General features: G+C 50.8%; 1 protein-coding gene across 2 annotated transcripts in view; it reads right to left on the reverse strand.

Moving 5' to 3' along the window:
* Positions 1-12,747, reverse strand: part of LOC118389758 (sarcoplasmic/endoplasmic reticulum calcium ATPase 1-like) — a 118,458-nt gene that overhangs the window by 6,754 nt on the left and 98,957 nt on the right. For both annotated transcript variants that reach the window (XM_052529366.1, XM_052529365.1), the window contains 6 exons: positions 7,306-7,425; positions 6,795-7,013; positions 5,378-5,713; positions 4,574-4,794; positions 3,843-4,045; positions 3,540-3,625 (listed from right to left, as the gene is read on the reverse strand). In XM_052529366.1, coding sequence (XP_052385326.1) covers positions 3,540-3,625; positions 3,843-4,045; positions 4,574-4,794; positions 5,378-5,713; positions 6,795-7,013; positions 7,306-7,425 — 1,185 coding nt within the window. The remainder of the gene's footprint in view (positions 1-3,539; positions 3,626-3,842; positions 4,046-4,573; positions 4,795-5,377; positions 5,714-6,794; positions 7,014-7,305; positions 7,426-12,747) is intronic.

The raw sequence follows: 12,747 nt of genomic DNA on the forward strand, positions 1-12,747 counted from the left end.
ACACTAGGCTCCTTCTGTAGCTCACCACTGGCTACCCATGCCGCTACACTCTAACCCAGGCTAGTGGGTTACACTCTAACCACTAGGGACCACCGCCCCTACACTCTAACCATGCTACCCTGCGCCCATGACTGTAACCACAAGGCTACCCTGCCGATACACTCTAACCAAAGGCTACCCTATTATTATTACTCTAACCACTAGGCTACCCTGCCGCCCCTACACTCTAACCACTAGGCTACCTACCGCCCCTACACTCTAACCACTAGGCTACCTACCGCCCCTACACTCTAACCACAAGGCTACCCTGCCGCCCCTACACTCTAACCACAGGCACCCGGATAGTATTCTAACCACTAGGCTACCCCCCCCCACACATTTTGTCATCCTAAAATGGATTCACTCTAAAACATACCCTGCCGCCCCTCATCAACCATAGGCCCCTAATGACCGAAACTAGGTTTTTAGAAATTCTCTAACCACTAGGCTACCCCTTTACACTCAAACCACTAGGCTACCCTGCCGCCCTACACTCTAACCACTAGGCTACCCAGCCGCCCATCCTCTAACCATTGCTCATCCTGAGCCGCCCTACACTCTAACCACTAGGTCCTCCTGCCGGTAAAATGTAATTGACTGGCTACCATGATCTGGAAAGGCAACCACCAGTCTATATGGCCCCACACTCTAACCAGTGCACCCTCAGCCCAAAAACTCAACCATGAGGCTACGAAGGAATTGTCCCTAGAGCTCTAACCACAGGACCCTGCCGCCCCACACTCTAACCACTAGGCTACCCTGCCGCCTCCTACACTCTAACCACTAGGCTACCCTGGCCCCTACACTCTAACCAATGACCCTGCCGCCCCTACCTCAGTGGACCATAGGAGAACCTTCCAGACACTCTAACCATCTCTGCACCATTCCCCCTACACTCTAACCTTTAGGCTACCCTGCCGCCAGACAGAACCACTAGGCTCACCTAAAGCCCCACATGACTAACCAGTAGGAGTTTGCCGAACAGGCACCTGAAGGACTCTCAGATTTAGAAACAAGACCCTCCGGTTTGATGAAACCAAGATTGAACCTTTGGCCTGAATGCCAAAGTGTCACATCTGGAGGAACCACTGGCACCACCGCCTCTACAGTGAACCATGGTGGAGCCCCAGAATCACCACTGGCGGATGCTTTTCAGTGGCAGAGACTGGGAGACCTAGCCCACACTCTAACCAAGGATGAACCTAGCCCCTAAAGTAACCACTAGGATCTTTGATGAAAATCTAACCCAAGTGCTAAGGCCCCTACACTCTAAGACTGGGGCGAACCGGTTCACTCTAACCACAGGACAACGACCCTACACACTAAGCCAAGACAACACAGTGGCTCTAAAAACAAGGCTACCCTAGACCCCTACATGAACCACTTTAGTGGCCCATCTCAAGACATCAGTCTGCCGAAGTTAACCACTAGGCGCAAATGGGTCTTCCAAATGGACCCTGACCCCAACACATTCGGAAAGTTGTGGCAAAATGGCTTAAGGACAACAAAGTCAAGGTAAAATGGAGTGGTCATCAACAGGTTTTTACAAAGCCCTGACCTCAGTCCTATAAAATGGATTTAAAACAGAACTGATCAACATCAACATCAAAGGAAGGACGCCTTATTTACAAACCTGATTTTCGGAACTTGAACCCGGGTGCATCCTGTTTCCAATCATCCTTGAGATGACCTGAAAATTGTGGCAAAATGTGCAAGGACAACATCCAAAGCTAAGGACAGACTGGGAGAAGGTTCACCTTCCAACAGGATAAGAAACACACAGCCAAGACAACACAGGAGTGGCTTCTAGACTTGTATATGAATGTCTTTGAGTGGCCCATCTCAAGACATCAGTCAGGAAGTTAAAGCTTGTTTAAAATGGGTCTTCCAAATGGACAATGTTTCAAGCACACGTCTGAAAGTTGTGGCAAAATGGCTTAAATAAAGTAAATGTGATATTTCCGCTGATTTTTATATATATATATTTTTTAAACATTTGCTAAAATTTCTTCAAAACTGTTTTTGCTTTGTCATTATGGAGTATTGTGTGTAGATTGAGGGGGTGGAACAATGTAATATATTTTAGAATAAGGCTTTAATTGAACAAAATGTGGAAAAAGTCAAGGAGTCTGAATACTTTTCAGATGCACTGTAGATACATGAATTATACTTTTGAGTATTATTCCAAAGCTTCATACATGGTCTTAGATGAACTTGACTGACTTCCCACAAGTAAATGATCAGAACATTCGGAGAACATAGTGTGTGTGTGAATGTGTGCGGTGTCCACAGGAAGTGACCTAACCCCCCTGAGACAGGCTGTGTTGTGTCCCAGATCAGATCCGAACCCCACAGCAGCTGCAGGAGACCCTTGGACTCAGTTCCTCTCCTCCTCCTCCTCTCCTGTTCTTCCTGTTTCTCTAGCATTCTTCTTCCTGTTTCTCTGACATTCTGCTTCCTGTTTCTCTGACATTCTGCTTCCTGTTTCTCTAACATTCTGCTTCCTGCTTCCTGTTTCTCTAACATTCTGCTTCCTGTTTCTCTAGCATTCTGCTTCCTGTTTATCTAACATTCTGCTTCTTGTTTCTGACATTCTTCTTCCTGTTTCTCTGAAATTCTTCTTCCTGTTTCTCTAACATTCTTCTTCCTGTTTCTCTGACATTCTTCTTCCTGTTTCTCTGACATTCTTCTTCCTGTTTCTCTGACATTCTTCTTCCTGTTTCTCTGACATTCTTCTTCCTTCTCTCAGACCACATGTCTCATTATCCTCCAATTCTATTGCTCTGTTTGTATGACCCCTAGAGACCGTCGTCATGGCAAACAGCTGATGGGGTAACCTGGGGCTGACCATAAGAACAGCCAAATCCAGTCCAGATCAGTCCTACGTGATAAAGCACTATGGTCTGAAAACACACACACACGAGATTCAAAAGTGCCTTTCCACCAGAACTTTTCCAGGGGCAGCAGAGATAAAGGGTGGACTCTACAGTAACTCAGAGAGCCATGACCTCATGGAACTCTTCCATATCAATTAAATCAAACTATCAGTAAAATCAGATTTAAAAAAACAACAGAAACGGTATAACGCGGACCGTGAAAGAGAGACAAATCACACACACACACACACACACACACACACACACACACACACACACACACACACACACACACACACACACACACACACACACACATATATATAGTCACTTTGTTATAGAGTTATAATGTAATAATGACTTTATAATGTTATGTTTTTATGTATGCAGGCTGTTGTTTTGTTACAATGTCATTGTTTTAACCCTGTTTGGACCTTAGGAAGACTAATGGGGATCCTAATACATATTCAATACTAGGTCTTACTGTACTCATTAGGACACACTGTAGCAAACCAGTTTCTTATTGGACAGTCCCTCCCTGTTTCAGTCTGTTTTCTTCCACTTGGTGTCTAATGAATAAGGCCCTAATGAAGTCTCTGTAATGGTGTGTTTGTTTCCACTCACCAGCTGGTAGAAGGACACATGAGGACCTTCATCATCATACAAGTACCACCAGGTGGCAGCACCCACCGTGCCCAGACCAACATACCCTGCAAGGACACAGAGTCAGACTGAGACCCAGCAACAGTGAGATCCAAGTCCATCATGATTTAATCCCCAATGGATAATCTTTAAGTAGCTAGCATGAAATTTATGATTATAGCTCACAAGAATACATTACGGATACAAAAGAGTCTGAATGAGCTGCCGATGGGTAACTTCCTGTTGTATTCTAACCAGTGTCCAGTAGACCAGACAGTGTCTCACCTCCGATGGCCAGGTATCTGAAGAACAGCCACCCAGAGATGAGGGGCTCCTTGGGGTTGCGGGGCGGCTTGTCCATGATGTCCAGGTCTGGGGGGTTGAAGCCCAGGGCAGTCGCAGGGAGACCATCTGTCACCAGGTTGACCCACAGCAACTGGACCGGGATCAGAGCCTCAGGAAGACCCAAGATGGCCGTCAAGAAGATGCTTCCAGACAGCGGGGGGGACACACATCAGAAAGACAAGACCAGAGTCATTATTCCTGAGAACTCTGGTTAGGAGACTGGACAACGTATGTGTGTCTGTCTGATGTGGTGGGCTTGCATTACTATCGTCATGGTTACTGGAAATCCCCCAGACCCAACAAGGAGAGTGAAAGAAGGACATTTCCCAGGTCCTCACGAGGACAAACGGCTATTTTAGGGGCTAGGTTCAGGGTAAAATGTTAATTTTATTTTATTTAACGAGGCAAGTCAGTTAAGAACAAATTCTTATTTACAATGACGGCCTACCGAAAGGCCTCCTGCGGGGACGGGGGCCTGGGATAATTCCAGAACATAAATAAATACAATATAAATATAGGACAAAAAAAACACACATCGCAACAAGAGACAACACTGCATGGTTAATGTTAGGGGAAATAGCATTTTGAATGGAAATCAATTTTAGGTCCCCACAAGGATAGTAAAACATACGCTCTGTGTGTGTGTGTGCAGTGCATGCGTCAGTGCTCACCAGACGACCTCTCCCACGTTGGAAGAGATGAGGTATCGTATGAACTGCTTCATGTTGTTGTAGATGGCCCTGCCCTCCTCCACAGCCGCCACGATGGTAGAGAAGTTATCGTCAGACAGAACCATCTCAGATGCTGACTTCGCCACAGCTGTGCCCGAGCCCATGGCAATGCCAATCTCTGCCTTCTTCAGGGCTGGCGCATCGTTCACCCCATCACCAGTCTGTGGAGAGAAGGAGGAATATTGAATTGTTTCTTTATTTAATAGGGTTAGACTCTTATGGGTTAATAAGATGTTATACAGACATGAGAACTCTTTCATTGTCAAGGCAAGTCAGAATTCGCTCGAACATATCTATGAATTCATTTATTAATTTGCACACCAATGAAACAAGATCAATATTAATCTAGATCAAGTCAGGATTATAATGAAATAAGGTCAATATTAATCTGGATCAAGTCAGGATTATAATTAAATAAGGTCAATATTAATCTAGATCAAATCAGGATTATAATGAAATAAGGTCAATATTAATCTAGATCAAGTCAGAATTATAATAAAATAAATTCCATATTTATCTAGATCAAGTCAGGATTATGATGAAATAAGGTCAATATAATCTAGATCAAATCAGGATTATAATGAAATAAGATCAATATTAATCTAGATCAAGTCAGGATTATAATGAAATAAGATCAATATTAATCTAGATCAAGTCAGGATTATAATGAAATGAGGCGCTGAGCTCCCTCAGCCATGCAGTTAAAGGACTAGGGGAGGAGCTGTGTGTCAACCCTCTTCTCACCATGGCAGTGATCTCATCAAACGACTGCAGGAAGCCCACAATCTTAGACTTGTGGGCAGGCTCCACGCGGGCAAAGCACCGTGCCCGCTTCACAGCATCTCTCTGGGAGTCTATGGGCAGGTCATCAAACTCTCGGCCCGTGTAGGCCTTGCCCAGTACATCCTCATCCTCGCCGAAGATGCCGATGCGTCGGCAGATGGCCACGGCCGTGCCCTTGTTGTCCCCGGTGATCATGATAACACGGATGCCCGCCTCGGCGCACAGCTGGATGGAACCAATCACCTCCTTCCTGGGCGGGTCCAGCATACCCACACAGCCAACGAACGTTAGGCCCGTCTGGGGAGAGAGGTAGAGAGAGAGAGACAGAGGAGGACGAGGAGGAGCGAGAGACAGAGGAGGACGAGGAGGAGCGAGAGCCAGAGGAGGACGAGGAGGAGCGAGAGCCAGAGGAGGACGAGGAGGAGCGAGAGCCAGAGGAGGACGAGGAGGAGCGAGAGCCAGAGGAGGACGAGGAGGAGCGAGAGACAGAGGAGGACGAGGAGGAGCGAGAGCCAGAGGAGGACGAGGAGGAGCGAGAGCCAGAGGAGGACGAGGAGGAGCGAGAGCCAGAGGAGGACGAGGAGGAGCGAGAGACAGAGGAGGACGAGGAGGAGCGAGAGCCAGAGGAGGACGAGGAGGAGCGAGAGCCAGAGGAGGACGAGGAGGAGCGAGAGCCAGAGGAGGACGAGGAGGAGCGAGAGCCAGAGGAGGACGAGGAGGAGCGAGAGCCAGAGGAGGACGAGGAGGAGCGAGAGCCAGAGGAGGACGAGGAGGAGCGAGAGACAGAGGAGGACGAGGAGGAGCGAGAGACAGAGGAGGACGAGGAGGAGCGAGAGCCAGAGGAGGACGAGGAGGAGCGAGAGACAGAGGAGGATGAGGAGGAGCGAGAGAGAGAGGAGGACGAGGAGGAGCGAGAGACAGAGGAGGACGAGGAGAAGCGAGAGCCAGAGGAGGACGAGGAGGAGCGAGAGCCAGAGGAGGACGAGGAGGAGCGAGAGACAGAGGAGGAGCGAGAGACAGAGGAGGACGAGGAAGAGCGAGAGAGCGAGAACGGAGGAGGGAAGGGTAGAGGGGAAAGACAGTAGAATGAACCAATAAGCACAAGATGGATAAAAGTCAAACAACCAGTCAAGCATTCAAATACAACCTGGATGTAGCAAAGGATCGATGACAGGCGTCACCGTAGAACTAAACCATTTCAAATATGATGATCGTTATCAATTCTTTCAATGTGGATGGTCTTTCCCAACAGGAACCCAGTTCAACTTTTTTTTTAAAAACACAACAACATTCTTCGCTTTTTTTAGTGAGTAATCTCCTTGCCTAGTCTGCCCACGAGTCTGGCATTCACCCAGCTTCTTGTTCGTCTCTGACTGACCTCATACTCAGCAAACTTGGTGGAGTTCTCCAGATCCATGTCCTGTTGTCTAGGTGGCGAGTCCCGTGTGGCCATGCCCAGGCATCTCAGCGTGTCCCTGCCCGTGCCCCAGTCCCTGATCAGGGAGGTGAGCTGCTCTTTCAGGGGCATGGTCAGTGCCACCTTCCCTGTGCCAACACGCAGGTACTGGCAACGCTCCAGCACACTCTCTGGGGCACCCTGTGGGAGTGGAGGGGTGGGCGGGATATAGATATATATTTAGTGTCTGTATGTGTGTGTCTGTGTTAGAAGGGTCAAAAGGTCACAAAGGACATCCAAGCTCCTCTCCCACTCTGGCTTATAGAGAAAATGCATAGAGTCGCAGTCTGTCTGTCTGTCTGTCTGTCTGTCTGTCTGTCTGTCTGTCTGTCTGTCTGTCTGTCTGTCTGTCTGTCTGTCTGTCTGTCTGTCTGTCTGTCTGTCTGTCTGTCTGTCTGTCTGTCTGTCTGTGTGTCTGTGTGTCTGTGTGTACCTTGATGAACATCTTGCACCCAGAGCCTGTTTTGTTGGTGGGGGTACAGTACACAGACATGGACTTGCGGTCCCGAGAGAACTCCAGAGTAAACTCTTTCTTCATCAGCTGTCTGATCACCTGGTAGGAGAGAGAAAGAGGGAGGTGAGAGAGAGGGGCAGATGAGATGGAGGGATGAGAGAGAGGGGCAGATGATGGAGGGATGAGAGAGAGGGGCGGATGAGATGGAGGGCGAGAGAGAGGGGCAGATGAGATGGAGGGCGAGAGAGAGGGGCAGATGAGATGGAGGGCGAGAGAGAGGGGCAGATGAGATGGAGGGCGAGAGAGAGGGGCAGATGAGATGGAGGGCGAGAGAGAGGGGCAGATGAGATGGAGGGCGAGAGAGAGGGGCAGATGAGATGGAGGGCGAGAGAGCAGGGCAGATGAGATGGAGGGCGAGAGAGCAGGGCAGATGAGATGGAGGGCGAGGGAGCAGGGCAGATGAGATGGAGGGCGAGAGAGCAGGGCAGATGAGATGGAGGGCGAGGAGCAGGGCAGATGAGATGAGATGGAGGGGAGAGAAGGGCAGATGAGATGGAGGGCGAGAGAGAGGGGCAGGTGAGATGGAGGGCGAGAGAGAGGGGCAGATGAGATGGAGGGCGAGAGAGAGGGGCAGGTGAGATGGAGGGCGAGAGAGAGGGGCAGATGAGATGGAGGGCGAGAGAGAGGGGCAGATGAGATGGAGGGCGAGAGAGAGGGGCAGATGAGATGGAGGGTGAGAGAGAGGGCAGATGAGATGGAGGGCGAGAGAGCAGGGCAGATGAGATGGAGGGCGAGAGAGCAGGGCAGATGAGATGGAGGGCGAGAGAGCAGGGCAGATGAGATGGAGGGCGAGAGAGCAGGGCAGATGAGATGGAGGGCGAGAGAGCAGGGCAGATGAGATGGAGGGCGAGGGAGCAGGGCAGATGAGATGGAGGGCGAGAGAGCAGGGCAGATGAGATGGAGGGCGAGAGAGAGGGGCAGGTGAGATGGAGGGCGAGAGAGAGGGGCAGATGAGATGGAGGGCGAGAGAGCGGGGCAGGTGAGATGGAGGGCGAGAGAGAGGGGCAGATGAGATGGAGGGCGAGAGAGAGGGGCAGATGAGATGGAGGGCGAGAGAGCGGGTTAAGTGGGCTTGCTTGTGGACCTGTCAGTGTAAGCCGGTGCCCAAGATGTATATTCCAGACAGGCATGTAAGTGGACACCTGTGGGGGACTGGGGGGCTTGACTCTGGCTTGGCTGTGTTGTTGTTGTTGTTGTGATAAAGGGGGCTCTTATGGGCCAGGTGGGAGACAGAGTGGGAGGTGTCTCTGGCTGCTGACACCTAATGGATAGGGCTCAATAAGAGGGTCCGGGGGAGGGAGTCTTGGCTGGGCTGCTGACACCTAATGGATAGGGCTCAATAAGAGGGTGATGTCCGGGAGAGGGAGTCTTGGCTGGGCTGCTGACACCTAATGGATAGGGCTCAATAAGAGGGTGATGTCCGGGAGAGGGAGTCTTGGCTGGGCTGCTGACACCTAATGGATAGAGCTCAATAAGAGGGTCCGGGGGAGGGAGTCTTGGCTGGGCTGCTGACACATGAGCTGCGGTTCAGTATGACAGAACGGCGTGCAGCGTTGAATTCAACGGAAAACAGTACTGTACTGAACGACCAGTTGAAAAACTTGATTAGAGGCACAAGAGGGCAATTACCATATGGTGTGGCTGTACGAGTTTTGCAATTTCAGACAGTCACACCCACATGGATCAGGCCACACCCACATGGATCAGGCCACACCCACATGGATCAGGCCACACCCACATGGATCAGGCCACACCCACATGGATCAGGCCACACCCATCAAACAGGAGCACATATACCACAAAGGCTGTTGAAGAACGGTGTACACCATTTTGGGGGGAAACGTCACGCAATGTAGCCAACTGAACCTACCCATAAAGGATGAGACCCACAAACACCATGTCTACTCTTGACTGGGAGGTTGGACTGTGTTGTTGTGATGGAGGGAAGGGTCTATCAGACCAGGTGGGGGGACTAGGACTGGGAGGTTGGACTGTGTTGTTGTGATTGAGGGAGGGGTCTATCAGACCAGGTGGGGGGACTAGGACTGGGAGGTTGGACTGTGTTGTTGTGATGGAGGGAAGGGTCTATCAGACCAGGTGGGGGGACTAGGACTGGGAGGTTGGACTGTGTTGTTGTGATGGAGGGAGGGTCTATCAGACCAGGTGGGGGGACTAGGACTGGGAGGTTGGACTGTGTTGTTGAGATGGAGGGAGGGGTCTATCAGACCAGGTGGGGGGACTAGGACTGGGAGGTTGGACTGTGTTGTTGTGATGGAGGGAGGGTCTATCAGACCAGGTGGGGGGACTAGGACTGGGAGGTTGGACTGTGTTGTTGTGATGGAGGGAAGGGTCTATCAGACCAGGTGGGGGACTAGGACTGGGAGGTTGGACTGTGTTGTAGTGATGGAGGGAGGGGTCTATCAGACCAGGTGGGGGACGAGGACTGGGAGGTTGGACTGTGTTGTTGTGATGGAGGGAGGGGTCTATCAGACCAGGTGGGGGACGGGGACTGGGAGGTTGGACTGTGTTGTTGTGATGGAGGGAAGGGTCTATCAGACCAGGTGGGGGACGAGGACTGGGAGGTTGGACTGTGTTGTTGTGATGGAGGGAGGGGTCTATCAGACCAGGTGGGGGACGAAGACTGGGAGGTTTGACTGTGTTGTTGTGATGGAGGGAAGGGTCTATCAGACCAGGTGGGGGACGGGGCTGGGAGGTTGGACTGTGTTGTTGAGATGGAGGGAGGGGTCTATCAGACCAGGTGGGGGACGAGGACTGGGAGGTTGGACTGTGTTGTTGTGATGGAGGGAGGGGTCTATCAGACCAGGTGGGGGACGAGGACTGGGAGGTTGGACTGTGTTGTTGTGATGGAGGGAGGGGTCTATCAGACCAGGTGGGGGACGGGGACTGGGAGGTTGGACTGTGTTGTTGTGATGGAGGGAAGGGTCTATCAGACCAGGTGGGGGACTAAGACTGGGAGGTTTGTTGTTGACACTTGGGGTATAATCACTATTCTACACCGTAGCTAACTGCCTCGCAATGGAAAACAATTTGCAGCAAATTAAGGCAGTTCCCTGTTTGGTTCGTAATGAAAACACCCTGATGGTACTCTAACATCCTGTCTGAACAGTCAGCCAATGGCACCAGCCAGACAATTGGGCAAGTGTGTACATATGACTCAATGTGAGCCAGACAGGACCCTCTGTCTGTGAAGCTCCAGTGACAACAGATGATTCAGCGATAAAGGTCCTCTGATGTTACAGAGGACCCTGATGTAACAGTATAACTTTAGACCGTCCCCTCGCCCATACCCGGGCGCGAACCAGGGACCCTCTGCACACATCAACAACAGTCATCCAGGAAGCATCGTTACCCATCTCTCCACAAAAGCCGCGGCCCTTGCAGAGCAAAGGAGGAACTACTAATTCAAGGTCTCAGAGCAAGTGACGTCACCGATTGAAGCGCTATTTAGCGCGAACCACCGCTAACTAGCTTGCCGTTTCACATCCGTTACACTGAGACCACTTAGGCTTTACAAAAGTAGCCCAATTATTGGCAAAAGAGCTGATCCGATTGGTCAAAAGACCAATTAGTTCAGAAAAATAAATATCAGAATTAGGCTGCCTGTGTAAACACACCCTTGATAAAAGGTACAACTCAACTTGGCTTTAATTAAGCTTGTAGTTACCAGGGAACACAGCCCTGCTTTCACACCCTTCAAAATACATGAGAATATAGCATGTTAGTCTAAATAGCAAGGATCTTAAATGGCTGTATAGTGTAGTGGCTTCTGATAGAGCATTAACAGTAGGGGTCACCCGGGCTCCAGTTACACAGCTACGTGAGTTATCAGGCTGGTAGTCAGGTAGAAACAATATCATCCACTGCTCCTCACCCAGCGTCTCCCCATCTCCCTGTCTCCCATTCCCTTCCCTTCATCCCTACCTTCTCCTCTCCCCTCCCACAGCCTCCCTCCCTCCCTCTCTTCTCTCTCTCTCTCTCCCCCTCCCTCCATCCCTACCTTCTCCTCTCACCCTTCCCCCACAGCCTCCCTCCCAACATCCCTTCTCCCCAGCCTCCCTCCCTCCCTTTTCTCTCTCCCCCTCCCTCCATCCCTACCTTCTCCTCTCCCCCTCCCACCCTTCCCCACAGCAGCCTCCCAACATCCCTTCTCCCCAGCCTCCCTCCCTCCCTCCCTCCCTCCCTCCCTCTCCCTCCCCCTCCCTCTCTCCCTTCTCTCTCTCCCCCTCCCTCTCTCCCTTCTCTCTCCCCCTCCCTCCATCCCTACCTTCTCCTCTCCCCCTCCCACCCTTCCCCCACAGCCTCCCTCCCAACATCCCTTCTTCCTAGCCTCCCTCCCTCCCTTCTCTCTCTCCCCCTCCCTCCACCCCTACCTTCTCCTCTCCCCTCCCTCCGATCCTCCCTCCCAGCTCAGACAGTTATGTCCTGGAGACATGATGCCAGGGGACTCAGACACTTGACAGATGTCCTCACAGAAACACAGCCACTGAGCCAAAATTCCTCTTCGTCCCATCACAAAAACAAAAGACGTGGAACATGAGTACAAGTGGATCTAGTGACGGCAGAACATAGTTACACACACTTTCACCTCAAAAATCCTTCACCGTCAACTAGTGCATTAGTAGGAAACCTCTTCCTTTTCCCCCTGTTGAAAGCCCTAACAGAGAGCTGGAAAGTTTAGCTAACCTCTTCATAAACCCCCAGCTTGTCTAAATATTATCCTTTCTAGCCTCTGAGGACAGGACTTGTGACAGGGTTTTTATTCTTCTCATTGTGGGACTGTTGGGGATATAAATGGAGTTCAGTGGAAAAACTTGAAAACGCAGGTCATTGACAAGAACACATGGAGTTAGTCTCTCTCTCTCGTGTCTTCCTGTCACAGTGTCATTGGTCAGAGAGAAGGAAAGACACACCACTTCTCATTGGGGGGCGGGGGGGTGGGGCTTGTTAAGCTGTTAAGGAGCCTTTTGGACCTAGTCTGGGCGCTCCGGTACCGCTTGCTGTGCGGTAGCAGAGAGAACAGTCTATGACTAGACTTGGAGCTCCGGTACCGCTTGCTGTGCGGTAGCAGAGAGAACATTCTATGACTAGGGTATCTACTACTATGTGTATCTGTTGAAAAGGAGGTCAATGCAAATAGTCTGGGTAGCCACTTGACTAGATGGTCAAGAGTGTTATGGCTTGGGGGTAGAAGCTGTTTAAAAGCCTCTTGGACCTAGACTTGGAGCTCCGGTACCGCTTGCCGTGCGGTAGCAGAGAGAACAGCCTATGACTAGACTTGGCCCTCCGGTACTGCTTGCCGTGCGGTAGCAGAGAGAACAGTCTATGACTAGACTTGGAGCT

Source organism: Oncorhynchus keta, chromosome 11 (genome assembly GCF_023373465.1).
Source record: "Oncorhynchus keta strain PuntledgeMale-10-30-2019 chromosome 11, Oket_V2, whole genome shotgun sequence".
Lineage (NCBI taxonomy): Eukaryota > Metazoa > Chordata > Actinopteri > Salmoniformes > Salmonidae > Oncorhynchus > Oncorhynchus keta.